General features: G+C 34.3%; 2 protein-coding genes across 5 annotated transcripts in view; both read left to right on the forward strand.

Moving 5' to 3' along the window:
* Positions 1-17,185, forward strand: part of LOC126725056 (receptor-like protein EIX2) — a 144,352-nt gene that overhangs the window by 106,138 nt on the left and 21,029 nt on the right. For 2 of the 4 annotated variants that reach the window (XR_007655296.1, XM_050429555.1), the window contains exon 3: positions 7,746-8,449. Coding sequence is in view for 3 of the 4 variants with exons in the window: in XM_050429555.1 (XP_050285512.1) it covers positions 7,746-8,449 (704 nt within the window). In the remaining variant the exon portion in view is untranslated. Of the gene's footprint in view, positions 1-6,775; positions 8,886-17,185 lie in introns of those variants that run through there. The other 2 variants (XM_050429557.1, XM_050429556.1) reach the window with 2 other exon arrangements.
* Positions 1-17,185, forward strand: part of LOC126725060 (receptor-like protein EIX2) — a 72,851-nt gene that overhangs the window by 48,969 nt on the left and 6,697 nt on the right. The gene's annotated exons all lie outside the window — the stretch shown is intronic.

The following is a 17,185-nucleotide window of genomic DNA, read 5'->3' on the forward strand; positions in this document are numbered from 1 at the left end:
TTTGTAAGAGGATGCGTTTAAAGTTAGAAAAAATTGATATGAAAATCGAGTTTTAAAGACTCGATTTACATAAATTGCAAAAAAAAACGCCGCTATAAGTCTTTAAAACGTCACTATAGGACTTAAAAACGCCACTATAAGGCTCCCTAAACCTGGTACTAAATTTTTTTTTTTTTTTTTTTTTTTTTTTGCAGAAAAACACTGCTATAGGGTTTTAAAACGTCACTGTAAGGCTTAAAAACGCCACTATAGGTGAAATTTTTTTGCATAAAACTCGAGTCTTAAAGACTCGAGATCTACGTGGCATTTTCACACTTGCAAAGCGAGTCTTTCGGACTCGAGTTCTAATATGGATCTCAAGTTTCTAAAACTCGAGATGCTACTTTCCTTTATTATTTCAAACGTTGCCTAACTAACTATATACAAACCCTTTACACAGCTATTCTGCACATTACCTCTCACACATTGGGATTTAAATCAACAGCCCATCATTTGCAAAACCATACATAAAATCTAATAAGTCCCATAAAATCCTACATTAATCAAAGCCCAAAATAGCTAAAATATCATAGGCCCATAAACTTAACTCTTGGTTGAGTTTTCATCACGAACATTGTTGAATATTGACTAATACGACCAATATGATTCTCATCATTTAGAGCTAAAACAACCCCCATCATGTCCAAAACCAATTCCAAAGCCTCCTACCACCTGCCACAAGATCCTAAATTGATCAAAACCTTAAAATGGATAACGTTTCATAGTCAAATAAGCCTAACACAGCCAATCTGATCCCCACCACTTAAATTACTACGACTAATCCACACAGATCACACATTCTAAACCTAAATCAACCACCCATCATTTCTAAAACCAATCCCAAACTCTCCTATAGCTGCCACAACATCCTACATTGATCAAAACCCCAAAAATGGCTAAAATTTCAGTCAAATAATTCTAACACAAAAATGTGATCCCCACCATCTAATCACAACTGCTATTACACATAAATCACACAATTTGGATATAAATCAAACCCCAATCATTCCCAGAACCAATTCTAGAGTCTCCCAACAACTGCCACAAGATCCAACACTAATCAAAACCCCAAAGTGGATAACATTTCATAGCCAATGTGACACATAGATCACAAAATTTGAACCCAAATCGACCACCCATCAATTCCAAAACCAATCCCAAGCTTATCCAAAAAGGAACCATTCTTAAATTTGACCATTGAAAGTTTCCTTTCATGTTTATGAGGTGTACACTCATTTTTATTGTCACTTTGGTTGGACTATCTTTTGAATGGTTGGCCATTTAAGATTTAATCATTTTTTCCTTTACCAGTTTGTGTGGAGTCACCTTTTCTTCGTTGTTGTATTGATATTATCAGCATCTAGAAAAATTATCATTATATAATTGTCGGGCACGTTTTTGCGACAAGGGCCAAAAATGTGAGAATGACCTAAATCTCTCCTTTGGTTATTTAAAAGTGATTATTTGTGGAGAATCAAGCCCAAAATTTCAAATGTATAATGAACAAAGGCTAATAGTGTTTTAACAAGAGAGAAATCAAAATGCCAATAACAAAAATGTCAAAAAATGCATAGAAACACAACAGGTCCAAAACTTTGACCCACAGTTAGCAGGAAGAAGAAATTGAGAGAGGTTATGAGGAAGAGAGGGAATGTTCTCTTGTACCCATATTTCCATCCCTAAGCTTTAGAATTGTGAGAATGTTGGTTGACTAAATGAGTTTTTGCTCTAAAGTGTCAGCTATTTGGGTAAAACGTGGTTCATTCATTTGAGCTGAAGAGAGAGTTTTGTATTGAGTTTGGGGTGTTGCTAATGATTGGTTTTTTGGTAGTAGCAGAGGCTTTTATCCAACATGATACTAATTTGATATCTTGGCTTGGGTTGCTTTTGTTTAGGGAAGAGTTTGGCATGCATTTAACATGATTTGGGAAATAAAGGGGGTTTGCTCTAATTGGCTGCCTTTTGTTAGCCATTTCAGATTATTGGAATACTCACCTAAGTAAGGGCTAGTAGCTGGATTTAGCCAATAAGAGTCAACTATATTTTAAAGGAAAAAATGGTTTAGGGCAAAAACTTTGGGTTACAAATAGCTAGAGTATAAAAACTCTTTTGGGGTAGAAATTTCGAGTACAAGACCTCGTTCATAAGCCTGAGGTGCTACCATTGTCCCTTACCCACTTGGTAGCCACACTTCCTCAATTTCCCAATAAATCGTATGGGATTGGGCTATACTTAAAAAAATATAATATAATATAATACATTAATTGAGCCCACAAGGAAGTCGGGCTTGGTTGAATCAGGCTTATACAAAATGTGTCGCGAAAATGGGTATCAATAATAACTATTAAAATATTTCATTTCACAATTTACAACAATTTCAAGTAAATCTACCTCCACTTCCTTTAGTTCAGGTTAGTTTAAATAAATAAAATTTCAAGGCAAAAGAAGGTGAAAAAAAAAAAAATCAACTATTAGGCCGACAAAGTTTTCAATATTACTAGTGGGATTCAACTTTATTTCGCTCATTAATGAGTATTGTTTAAAAAATATAATAAAAAGAACACGGCATCTAGAAGTTGGATATTTGACATATGGTCTTACATGAAAATTATGCCACACGGTAGAAAATTCGTAATGGTTGAAAAGTCACCCCTCACCTCAAGATGGGGTGGGAGTTAAAGAAAAAGAAGCCAGAAAGTCGATAACATTGATATTGATGAAGAAAATCTATGCGGTTTATGTGAAAAATGATAATTAAGTGGAATGATAGTCCTTTGTTCCACTATGAGTATTCAATTTTATGCTCCAACAAATGTAATATACTATGGGTCTTATTTCTTTCCACTTTGATTACTTTATTAGAAAACGTGGCATGTAGTAATTTGCAATAAACGAAGGATAAAGTGGAACATGGAACTTTTATTTCGTCCAATGAACCTAGCACATCTCATCACTTGTCTTTGGCAAATATTGATCTAGCAGGGTTTGGCTTACTATCACTAAGGGAATTATGCCATTAAGAGCACACATGTATATGCATGAGATTTTTCACCATCATGAGCCTTAGGTTTTGGACAAATGTCCTCCACATGAATTTTTAGATGTGTATTCTTGACCTAACAAGCATATTGCTTAATTATTGTATCAAGTATCAATAACACTAACTCAACTGGAAGAAGAGAATGTAGGGAATAATGATCCCATATTTTGAAAAAACACCCCACAGGTACTTATATTTATGGAGTGATCTTCACGCTAAGGATGCGTGGTGGTGACCATCTTTTAAAATGGTGCCCATTTAATCATTATATAACAATAATGATTTTTCTTTAAATCTTCCTCCACTTCCTTTAGATCAAGTTAGTGTAAATATATGAATGTTTAAGGCAAAAGAAGGTGAAAAAAAGAATCAACTATTGGGCAGACAAAGTTTTCAATATTACTAGTGGGATTCAACTTTATTTGGCTCATCAATGATTGTTTTTGAAAAAATATAATAAAAAGAACACGGCATCTAGAAGTTGGACATTTGACATATGGTTTTACATGGAAATTATGCCACATGGTAGAAAATGTGTAGTGGTTAACAAGTCACCTCCCACCCCAGGATTGGAGTGGGGATTAAGGCAAAAGAAGTCAAAAAGTTTTTTTTTTTGGAAACAAGTTAGAAAGTTGATAACATTGATACTGATAAAGAAAATCTGTGGTTTACATGAAAACTAATAGTCCTTTGTTTCACTATGAATATTCAATTTTATGCTCCACAAATTGTAATATTATGGGTCTTATTTCTTTCCACTTTGATTAATTTATTAGAAAAAGTGGCATATGGTAAATTGCAATAAGAGCATAGCAATAATAAATGCTATGTTTTAACTTAAAATATATAAATATAGATTTGAGAGGATATTATCGCATTGTATTAATTTAATGTGTTTTATATATTATTACATTTATAAAGTGTAGATTCCATTAAATAGTAAGTCTTTGTATACATCTTACACGTCATAAAAAGTTATATAGAAAAAAAAGCCACCTACAATATATCGTTTGAAACCATTTGTTCTTTGGGTGACTTGGTGATGCTCAACCCATCACCACTTACCAATTAGGTGGCGTTTCATTTGCGAAAAATGCTAGATTCCATGGAATCACATACATGGAATGTTATGGTTGGTTATTGAACATATGGGGCTCTGCTCTATCTACCCTGAAATGGTAATTATACTGCAATCGTGTTTTTTTTTTTTTTTTTTGAAGGGTGCAATCATGTTAGTAAGGCCACTAAACAGTAACTCATCTATTTATTATATATTAATAGTTGAGAGAAAATTAATTAGGTTTAAAATTAAATTTTAATTGTTGTCTAATTTTGTGCCATATGTCCCATTTAAGTTTTTTTTTTTTTAATTTTTGTTTTAGATGAGTTAATAAGATACAAAAGACGAAAAATCTAATATAAATAAATCATAAAAAGCTCAATAAAAAAAAAAAGAAAAAAAAAAAGAAGAGAGTAAACTAATGTGTATATCCAAAAGAGATTAAAAAAATAAAATAAAAGAGAGAGTAATTTGAATATATATATATATATATATATGTGTGTAATTGTAATTTTTTTTAATTGTACTGTATATATACTAAGTGTCCATAAAAGAATAATTGAACAGCACATACATGAAATTTTAATCAACCTTGGGCATTACATTTTTGCTAAACGTGCGGAAGGTTAGAACAAAGCCATATACACTATGCTCATGGAAAAAAGCCTTTCTTCAAACAAAAAGTATTGAACTGTGAGATGTCCATTGGCAAATAATCATTCCAGGCTTAATCATTATTGGAGTATTTTTTTTATTTAAAAAAAACACCTTACAGGCAAACTGTGAGATGTCCATTGGCAAATAAGTCACTGAACAAATAAAAGAAAACAAAAAGTAGTCAACAAATCAAAGTCTTGAACTGCGATTCCTACGCAGTTTCGTGTAACACGAGTATTGGTCTTTGGCATTTGGTTTAAGTCATCCAGTCAAAAGTTTTCATTAAAACTAATCCATTGGCAAATAAGTCACTGAACAAAAAAAAGAAAACAAAAAGTAGCTACAAATCAAAGTCTTGAACTGCAACTCCTACGCAGTTTCGTGAAACACAAGTATTGGTCTTGGCATTTAGTTTAAGTCATCCAGTCAAAAGTCTTCATTAAAATTAAAAGGGTAACTGCATCCTGGGGAGAAATGACACTCTTAAGGAAAAAACATTTTTCTCTATTGATATTCCATTGATTGAATTTTATTAAATTAATATTAAAAATATTGTGTACTACTATACCATTTGCTTTAGGGGAGGTTTCTAAAATTATTTTAATTTCAAAATTTTGAACATGCATTTTTGATATACTCTCATTTTGTAACATTCTGACAAGGTTCATTGTTTGTTAGAATTGAATTTTAAATGACTAAATTTTTCATATCTTAATAAATTAAATTTTAAGAATAATCAATAATTTAACATTACTTAATTATTGTATCAACTACACTGTGACGGAAAATTCTTCACCAAAAACCAACCTTTAGCGTGAAAATTTTGAATCAAATGTTAATTCCACGGTCATATCATAGGCCACTAAACGATATTTCACAGGCACATCAGAAGAATTTAAAGGCACTAGTCAACAAGTCAATGTCTTTATTAAAATAATATAATAATAAGGCAAATGAGAAAGGGTTTGAAGAGTGCGTTTGGATTCGGCTGAAAGTTCCCTGCGTTTGCGTTTTGTCTTTTTTTTTTTTTTTTTTTTTTTTTTTTTTTTTTCACGCATTTTGGAGCGTTTTGGGTGTTGCGGCTACTGTTCATGCACTGTTCAATGAACAGTAGCCGCAAACTTTGACTTTTCAAATTTTTTTGGACCAATCACAGCACATCGTGTACTGTTCACGGACCCACAAATTTCACTTTTCAGCAACTTTTTCATTAAAAATGGGTCCCACGATACTATTCACACATTTAAAAATTATTTCGCTACAGTGTTTTTCAGTTTTCAGTTTCAGTTTTCAGTTTTCAGCTGTATCCAAACGGACCCGAAGAGTCACTATATATTATGACGAGCTAATTACCAGATACTCACACTTCAGCTTTTCTTCCTTCAAACTTCTCTTCCTTCGTTACTATGGCCGCCTCTTTTGCAACTCTTCATGTGCTTTTCTTAGTATGGTTCCTTCCCGCTACCTTCAGTTTAAGCTTCTTCTTCTTCAAAGCAGAGTCAATCTCAAATGTCTCTTGCAATGAAAAAGACAAGCAAGCCCTTCTAACTCTCAAACGTGGTCTCACTGATCATGGACACGTCCTCTCATCCTGGTCTGACCATAAAGATTGCTGTATATGGGACAGAGTTTTCTGCGACAAGAAAATTGGCCGAGTCACTGAGCTCCACCTCGATTATTCGAGGTTAGGCGGTGAGGTTAGTGGTTCGTTGCTCCAATTAGAACATTTGAACTACTTGGATTTGAGTAACAATGACTTTAATTGTACTCCGATCCCAACTTTCCTTGGTTCAATGTTCAGTCTCACACATCTTAACCTCTCAGGCGCTAACTTCTGTGGACTCATTCCTCATCAGCTTGGGAACCTTTCAAGCCTTCGCTATCTGTCTCTTGGATCTAATTCTGACCTCTATGTAGATAACCTTCGTTGGATGTCTGGTCTCTCTGCCATTCAATTCCTTGACCTGACCTTAGCTGACCTTCACAGAGAAGTTGATTGGCTTCAAATAATGAGTAAGTTCCCATCTCTTTCGGAGCTATACTTGCAAAATTGTCAACTTGATAGCCTGAATCCATCTCTTGGATTTGTCAATTTCACGTCTCTTCGAGTCCTTTTTCTTTTTGATAATCATTTCAATCATGAGATACCTAATTGGTTCTCTAATCTCAGTACAAGCCTCTTATGGCTTTGCCTGTACAACAGTTCTTTGAAAGGCCATATACCGCCCAGCATTTTCAATTTAGAGAAATTAGTATTTCTTGATCTCGCACTTAATTATTTAAATGGTCCTATACCTTTGTCCATTGGGAATTTATCTCATATGAGATCATTATACCTTGACCAAAATCAGTTGAATGGCACCATTCCAAAGGGTCTTTGGCTTCTCTCTAACTTAGAGACGTTGTATGTCGGACAAAATTCTTTAACGGGTACCGTAGATGAAAGACATTTTAGAAAACTCTCAAAATTAAAGAATCTTTTTATGTCTGAAGCGGGTTTGCTCTTTAATGTCAATTCCAATTGGGTTCCCCCCTTCCAACTTGACTATGCCTCCATGAGCTCAATCAAGATAGGTCCTAATTTTCCTTTATGGCTAAAATCACAAAAATCCCTCAGTTTTTTAGATATGTCCATGTCAGGAATTTCAGGCAAAGCTCCGGGTTGGTTCTGGAATTGGACTTCAAACATGACATTTATCAATCTCTCTAACAACCGCATAGAATGTGATGTATCAGACATTTTTCTGAGTTCTACTGTCAAAGTGCTCAATATAGCTAACAACTCATTTTATGGACCCATTTCTACTTTCTTATGCCAAAAGAAAATTAGAAAGAATAAATTAGAGGTTTTAGATGCATCAAACAATATCTTATCAGGAGAACTTTCTCACTGCTGGAAGTATTGGCAGTCTTTGATCCATTTAAACTTAGGGAGCAACAATCTAGTAGGTAGAATTCCCTACTCCATGGGGGCTTTAGTTAACCTCCAATCATTGCGTTTACAAAACAATAGCATCTATGGAGATATTCCTTCATCGTTGAAAATGTGTTCAAATTTGAGGCTTATTGATATGGGTGATAATCATTTGTCCATCATACCACTATGGATTGGAGAAATGACAAATCTTTTAGTTCTCCGTCTAAGATCAAGTGAATTCAAGGGTTATATACCTCAACAAATATGCCAACTTTCTTCTCTTAGAGTAGTGGATCTTGCCAATAATAGCCTATCAGGATCCATACCAAACTGCTTGAAAAATATTAGCGCCATGGCATTACCAGATTCCTATGATATTTCATTTTTTTCTATGTCTTTTCTGTATTCGAACATATATGAATACTATCTTGAGAATGTTCAGCTGGTTCCCAAAGGGAAAGAAATGGAATACAAAGAGAACCTTAAATTAGTTAGGCTCATAGACCTTTCAAGTAACAACTTGTCCGGATCAATCCCTATTGAAATTTCAGATCTTTCCGAATTGTGTTTTTTGAATTTGTCTCGAAATCATTTGATGGGAAAGATACCAGAAAAAATTGGGAGTATGAAAGAGTTAGAGTCAGTTGATCTCTCACGAAACCATTTATCGGGTGAAATTCCTCCAAGCATGTCTAATTTGACATTTCTTAGTCTCTTGGACTTGTCATACAACAACCTCTCAGGTAGAATTCCTTCAAGCACCCAGCTTCAATCATTTGATGCCCTTAGGTACATTGGAAATCCTCAGTTATGTGGTGATCCTCTTCCAAAAAGCTGCACAATTGAGGAACAATCTTTGAATAGATCACCAATTGGCAATGTTGAAGATGATTCTAAAAACTCTAGCTTCTACATTGGTATGGGAGTTGGATTCACAATTGGCTTTTGGGCAATTTGTGGAGCTCTCTTCTTTAATAGGACTTGGAGGCACGCTTATTTTAGATTTACTGATGAAATAAAAGATTGGATTTATGTGACTACAATGATAAAGATGAATTTACTGGAAAAGCTAAAAGTCTGCCTTAATAAGTGAGGCATCGTTATCTAGACAAAAGGTATTGTTTCATGTTATATGTCCTTAATATTGTTTCTTTCATGTTACTGTTGTAGTCAATTATGATAGAAGAAATTGTTTCTCATATACGTAATACATCAAATTTGTAATGTAGAATTTTAATTATTTATTTATAATGATTACTATAAATAGGATGCATAGCATGATTTATCACCTCATATGCTGTAAACTTCAATTCCATTGGAGGATTTACAAGTAGTATATCAAAGAGGGCTTACCATGAATTCTTAGAATTTCAACATGGTGTATTTTGAATTGAGGTTAGGCTTGATGCCTAGGTAGTCATACTTCTCATACTCACATCACTATTATTGAAAATTGCAATTCATTGTTTATACTTTAGGAGGTGGCATTGGTTCATGCTATTCTAAAGGCCAAAAAGTCATTAATGAAAGAAATCTTTTTTTTGATATTATTTCATCCTGGTTTTATCATAAAACATGCTATGGATTATGATTCTTGGATTTGTGTGTGAGAACTATTTATCTATATAATGCTAGTCATTTAAAGAAGAATTATTTCTCCAAAAAATAGTGCTTCTTGGACTCATTGATTTATTTCACAATGACTTTTCTATTCCACAAATTCCACGAGGCCCCCTCTCTCTCGTTTTTGTTTTACAGTTTTACTGAAAATACTGTTCCCTATTTAAAAAATGGGTTTCCCATTTTGGAACCAACAAACTCTACTCAATTGAGCCAAATCTATGGTTGTTATTGAATTGAGTTGGGTTTTTGATAAAAATATTAGTCATAAAGATTAATACTTTCTTTCATTTATGCTATGTTTTCTTATCTTTTTTTTTTTTTTTTTTTTTTTTTTTTTTCTCGTGCTTTTGTATGACCCTCTTGCTCTTTTGCAAACGATATTCACAGGTTGTGAAAACTCCTGCAATCCAAGACAATTACAATTTGAAGCAGACATAAATAAATTGTTTGTATTAATGTGCAAAGATAGGGACCAAATCAGTAGTGTAGACCATTTGATTGGTTTTTATTAACCTCTTTAATGAATTTTTTACCCAATCATGTTGATATATATGCTTATGTTTGAAGTAGTAACTGTATGGAGTTTGATATTATGGTCATATTAATTAAAGCAAATTTACCATAACAATGAGATCTACCTTAAATGACTTCCTCGTCCATAATAATGAGATAGAGGGTAAGGTTTTGATTCAGAACTTATTGAATGCATAATATTCCAACAATAATAATAATGATAAAAAAAGACTAGATGTTGAGGTTCAACCCTATCAATTTCCATATATTGTGTTAGATCAATCTGTAATAAGTGAATGCATTAGTTAAGGATTTTTATTTTTATTTAATTTTTATTTTAAATTTTCTTTAAAAGAAGTGGTAATTTATCATTGAGATTGTGTTTGGATGACCTTTTTTCTTTGTGGAAGGTGTTTGGATGACCTTGTTTTGACTGTGTTACTTTGTTTAAAAATATGACTATAGTTATAAAAAAAAAAAGTGAGGCTTTCAAAAGATTTACATAAGTTGTTGGTGAAATTAAATTGACATTGTAATCTAAAACAAACAGAACCTTAACATATAAAGTTTATGGTTAGGCATCTACTATTTTCTAGTTTCTGTCTTTGTGGTATCTAAAGATAGAAGTGAATGTAGTATTATAATAACTAGTCGCTAACCCGTGCGATGCACGGAAAAATTCCAAAAATGAAATATTTGTGAAACATTCTAAATAGTTTTTTTTAATAAAAAAAATCAAAAGCAATGGAACTCCAAAGCTTGTGCTTACTTATTACATAGTCCTATAGGATATATGTCCTGCCTATTTCACAAAAAGCTTGAATTTGTTCTAACACATTCGAAATCTCATTCAAGCATAGTTCATGCAACCCAATTGATGCTAGCAACTGTGAGTTGGCAAGCTCCACAATCAAATCTCTAATCCATAGTTCATGACAGGAGTGTAACACTCAATAGAGCATGGTAGCGATCCACAATGGGTTTCCTTGGCAAGGAATTAATTTAGTATGGACTATAATAGGAGAATCATGACTATCTCTAAAAATAATGCCAAGACTTGCGTAATAGGTGGCTTTGAAAAAAGGCTAGTACTATGTCCAGTTTTGAGGTGAGGAGAAACAGGATTTGCAGTTGTTGGGCTCACTTAATATTTAAGTTTATGTTTTTTAGCACTGTAAAATGTAAAGATATTTTAGGCTAGTAAACAGTTAAAGTTATTTTGGTAATTAAGTGGGGTAAGAATAAGTGGGGTAAGATATTTTCACAACACTTTTGCAATAAATTTTAAGTGGTAGGTTGTTATGAGTAGGCAAAAACATAATTTAAGTTGTGGATTCAAATTAGAACCAATAAAAACTTATTACATATGTTTTGTCATAAAAATGTTGAGAAAATATTATGGACGTAGTTTTTATAAAAAATAATAAAAAATATAAGAAAAAAGGAGTGTTTTGTTTGCAAACAAATATGAACCACATCAAGTAAAATGCCTGTCCACCAAAACTAATAAAACGGTAAAATGAACAAATAAAATAGTAAATGTATTTTAGTGGGTTATTGATTTGTGAGAAGGAGTAGCCTAGTTGTGACATGAGATCGAGGCCAAAATTTTGTCGGCTTCTTTTTCCTCTGTTTGCTTTTCTTATATTTATAGACATGGTGACTTAGTTGCTCATAACCTTACTAAATATGTTAGTCATGTCTTATGGTGTGGATGGAGGATGTTCCAACACGCATAAGCTCTTTTTAATACAACATGCTGATTTGATTTTCAAAAAAAAAAGAAAAAAAAAGATCTCCAATGTAATTTTTTTTTTTTTAATGAGGAAGAAGCAAAACTAAAGTTTTTTTAGATGGTTGTTCAAATAACTTTGTATTCATCCATTTTTTTTTTATTTTTTTTAATTGTCAATTAATTTAACTTTCTATGTGGTTCATATATAATCTTGTAAAAAGGTTTGCAAAATTTACTAGAGCTTGTCCACCACAATCCATAGCTACGAATTTCTTCTTTTTCTTCTACTCTTTTTTCTTTCTTAATAGCTAGCTTCATTTAATTTCGGCCAAAACTCATCAAAATAGGCCGGAATGGCCACAATTACTAACATATCAAACAAATATAAAGGTTAAAAAAAAAAAAACTACTAAATTTCTTCTTCTTTTAATTTTCCAAATTAGTTTTAGGCACAAAACTAAATCAAGGTTTGAGCAACATAGTTGGTCTATATCAGAGACATTGCTGATAAGCTCACAAAGAAAGCTGATTAGACTCAACAACTGATTGATCTCAGCCTTTAAAAAAAAAAAAAAAAAAAAAAAAAAAATCCTAACTTTGTTTTTGAAGAAGAAGAAGAAGAGTCTTTGAGATTTAAAAGAAGCAGAAGATGAGGTATAGAGTGCATTTTCAACGAAGGAGTTAGACCCATATTGGATTTTTACTTATCTTTCTCTGCATCTTTTGGTTGGGTCTTAAGAGAATGATGAATTCAATGTGGGTTTTGGGCCTTTTGGCTGAGTTGAGGGAGGGGAAGTGATTGACTTTGTAGGTTGGGGATGGAGAGAAATAATGGAAAAAAAAAAATCGGGGCAATAGGGAGCTAAAAATAAACATTAAAAATAATAATTAAATAAATAACTAAGGTGTAAATTTGTTATACTTGAAAAATTGATGTGCCAAAGTCTCATGAAGTTAACAAAAAGTCCACAACTTCGGCTATATAGTATGTTATGATCATAGTGTCCCACATGGATTAAGTATAAGTTTAACCATGTGTTTATAAGCTCTTGGGCACACTCTCCTTGCAAGCCGGTTTTCAAGGGTGAGTTCTACCCATGGGTTCCTAACATAGTATTTATCACTTTGTTTCTATTTATTTTTGTTTCGAATTGGTTGGGTGCTCTTTTAGCTTGGAAAATCATACAATTACCTCATGGGGAATTAGTCGCGCCTACAAACGATATAAATACTACTGTTGCTTTAGCTTTACTCACGTCAATAGCACATTTTTGTTTAAAATTGTAGTAGATTTTTGTTTTCTTTACGTATATAAATCTAATACCTACGATATTAAACTTTTTAAGTTTTTGTGCTATTAACTACAATGTATGTGCCAAATATTAAAGAGCTCATATATGGAATGAAATAAATGCATTTATTAATATTGTATTTATCCTTATTTGTGAGTATTAAATATTTATCCTTATGAGTTCCTTTTGAATGGTTCAACAATCTTCTCTTGCTTAAGGCCAAGTTTTGGGTCTGTTTTGTCTTTTCTTAGTTGGCTGTTCATTCACCTCCTTAAAGAAAAGTACCAATTTCGTACAATATTGGAAATTTCATTGACCTCCTTTGTATAGTACTTTAATTATTGAAAGAAATACATAATTTTTCGTTGGGACAAGTTAAAAATTAATTCTGTAAAATTTCGGACTTTATCTCTTATAATTGGTGAATATATGCAATACCTACAACGTAACAACTATTCCAATAACAAAGTGTGAAATAATTTTTTTTTTTTTTTTAAAAAAAACAAAACAAACAAACACACACACGCTTAAACTGACAACTTGTCAAACCCTAAAAACATTCATGACCTATTTATCGTCAACAACTAAACAACTCAAACTCTCAATAATCCTTCCCAACCACAACCTACCAAATTTGGAAGAAAAAAAAAAAAAAAAAACATTTTCCCATATACTTTTTTCATGAGAAACAAAGAAAAGAAAAGTTGTGATCTCTCTCCATAATTTGCTTTCCAATTTGTTATACCAATGACATATATTCAAGTAAAGACAATGTCTTGAGGGACCAAATAAGATTTGTGATACCAAGTGGGTAGAGATTGTTTATGACATTATCATTTATAGACATAGTTTTCAAACCTGGTTCGTTCAAAGAATCGTAAAAGGGAGGTGTTTAAGGTTTTAAAGGTCGAACTAAGGTTGAACTGAGGTCATACCATGATGACATTATAATTAATTTAATAATTATTTTTAAAAAATTAAATTAGTAAAAATATAAAAATTGGCTGAAATATAAATATTTATATTTCAAATGTATTTTTCATATCATAACATTCATAAGACAAATAAGTAATATTAAATCATAATCAAACATAAATAAATATTGAGTTTTTCAATCAATGGATATATATATTAAATTAATATCCTTAAACTTTTGTTAAAGATCAATATTCTACGCAAGTCTTCATTTAAATTATCTTAAATCAAATTTAGCCCATTTGATAACCCAATACTTTTTTTTATCATGCCAATCCCATTTAGTATATATGAAATTAAAAAAAAAAAAAAATACAAAAACTGGAACAGGGGCCGACATTGGTTACAATACAAACACAGGCCTTAGCCAATTTAAGAAAGCAATAACTTGTTAAAGACTTGCAAGCATTTGGTAGTTGGTACAAGTGGATGACAGCTAAGCTTGCCTAAGCATTGGGTTGTCCGTCCATTTGCAACAACTTGACCCTTCACTGTGACAGTCAAGCAATGAAGACCTGCAGAAATGGCAAAAATGCAGCGAGAGCAAGAGAGAGAGAGACAGAGACAAAGAAGAAGAATAAGAAGAAATAGAGATGCAATCTCATGGTTTGACAGCACCTCATGGTGGTTGAAGCTTCAACAATGGCTGTAAGTACCCAAAAAAAATCTCTGATCTGAACTTGTGATTGGACCGTTTTATTGATTTTCTTGCATAGGGCAGTTTTACGGGTTGTGTTAATGTATAGCTTAGACTAGTTTAGCCCATTGGGCTTAGCCCAGTATATTGTACTTGTAGTTTACTCCTTTTACTTGTACTGCACACATACCTAGCCTATATAAGGCTCTCTATTGTATATTATTTCACACACATTAATATACAGACTATTCAGTCTTTCTCACACTTTATATTCTTAACATGGTATCAGAGCCAATCCTCTGACTTTCTGGTTCCTGTGGACATCTCCGGCGTTCTTCCGCTGCCCTCGCCTTCATCCAGTAGCCACTGTCAGAAGCGAGTCACAGCCGTCACGCCCACAGTCCCAGCAAATCTCGGATTTTAATGTTCTGCTCATCCAACTGTCAAAACAAAGGCATTGAGTGACAGAACACACAATCCCGAGCAAAACCCAACCAAGAACGGCCAGAAAACACTTCACACGCGCCCCCACGCGCCGCCTGAAGTTTCTGCCTCACGAGCACGCGCTCCACGTGCCTCCACGCGCCGCCACGCGCCGTCAGTATCACTCACGCGCCCACGCGCCAGACCGGACTTCCTCCACGCTCCCTCACGCGCTTACACGCGCCCCACGCGCCAGCTCTGTTTTGCGATCTGCCACGTCAGCCCTAGTGTGACGTCACCCTGCCACGTCAGCACACGTAAGCCGTTGACTGGACCAGACTTGACCGTTGACTTTGACCGTTGACCGTTGACTTTGACCGTTGACCAAGTCAAAATTTTTCAACAGGACCTGTCTTGCTCAGTTTTTCGCGTAGATTCTGATTTTGGGCTCCTTTTCTACATTTGAGATATCTAAATATCACTTTTTGGTCATTTTCTTCATTATGGCTCAACAAAGTGAACGAGATATCATACGTCCTATCACCATCATGTTGGATGGTCCTACTAGCTATCATGCATGGTCTCAGAATATGACCGTCTTTCTCAAGGGTCATAAACTGTGGAGATATGTGACTGGTTCAATTCCTAAGCCAGTACCAAACCCTAAGTCCAAAGCCACAGCTGCTGAAGAGTCTTCCAAGACTGCTGTTACAACAGATGATTATGAAGAACGTCTAGAAGAATGGGAGAGTATTCAGAGTAAGATCTTATCTTGGTTTATCAATACCTCTATTCCCTCTATTCATAATCTTCTTCCTCGTCTTGAAACTGCTGAGGCTACTTGGAAATTTTTGGCCGATCGTTATAACTGCACTAATGATTCAAGCTTGGAGTTTCACATTGAATCCAAGCTTTATCAAATGCGCCAAGAGACAGGTCAGTCTATTTCTGATTTTTATTCTCAGACTTCTACTATGTGGGAACAACTCTCTGCTGCAGATCCTCCACTGGTGTGTTCTAAGGACATTGAGCTCTTTATCAAATATCGGGATCGCCGTAGATTTATGCACTTCATGATGGGTTTACGTGAGGATTTTGAGCCTATTAGGGCTTCTCTACTTAGCCGATCTCCTACTCCTTCTCTTGATGCTGCAGTAAAGGAGCTTATTTCTGAGGAGAATCGTCGGCCCACTTATCACATGACATCATCTGATCATGTCTTGGCTACACCCTCACCACAGCCTCCCATTGTTGCATTCACTGCTCCTCCGCGAATAAACTCCGGGCGTCCCACCTCTCAGTCTTCCAAAGGTGCTCACTGCAAGTTTTGCCGTGCCAAAGGCCATGACATCTCTGTTTGTCGTAAGCTACAGAAATTTGTGCAAGAGCAGAATAAAACTTCTCTTCCTCAGGCAGCTGTTGTATGTCCTTCAGATCCATCGGTTCCTACAGGTCCATCTTTGGCTTCCTCACTTACTACGGCTGATATTGAGGCAGTTGTTCAACAGGTTTTATCCCGCACTTCCACTGCCCTTTCTGTCACCTCAGGTAAACAACCTTGGTTTTTTGATACTGCATGTTGTAACCATATGACTCCTGATGAATCCCAATTTTCTGATAAGGCACCCTTAGAACATCCAATCACCATTTACACTGCTGATGGAACTCCTATGCCTGTTAGTCATAAAGGAACAATCTCTTCTTCTTGTTTATCCCTTAGTGACACTTTTCATATTCCAAAGTTATCCCTCAATTTGCTTTCTGTTGGTCAACTTTGCGAATTAGGCGTAGATCTTCTATTTACTAATCATGGTGTGGATGTGTAGGATCCCCAGACGAGTCAAGTGCTTGGGACAGGCCGTAAGGTTGGTCGCATGTTTGAGGTTCATGACTTGAAGATTCCTTCACAAGTTGTTTCTGCAGCTGCTACAACTGCCACCTCCTCACTTGATCTATGGCATGCTCGTCTTGGTCATCCATCCTTATCTCGTCTTCAATTGTTAGCTTCTCAAGGTCATTTAGGTTCAGTTCAGTTTTCAAAATTTGATTGTACTTCCTGTCATTTTGGCAAACAAACAAAATTGCCATTTAATAAAAGTGACTCATTTTCTTCTGCTCCTTTTGATCTTATACATTCTGATATTTGGGGTCCTGCACCTGTTCCCACTGAGGGGGGATCTAAATATTTTGTCATATTTGTGGATGATTTTTCTCGGTATACTTGGATTTATCTGCTTCACCATAGGTCTGAACTTGTGTCTATTTACCAAACAT

The sequence above is a fragment of the Quercus robur genome, chromosome 5 (genome assembly GCF_932294415.1).
Source record: "Quercus robur chromosome 5, dhQueRobu3.1, whole genome shotgun sequence".
NCBI classification, from domain to species: domain Eukaryota; kingdom Viridiplantae; phylum Streptophyta; class Magnoliopsida; order Fagales; family Fagaceae; genus Quercus; species Quercus robur.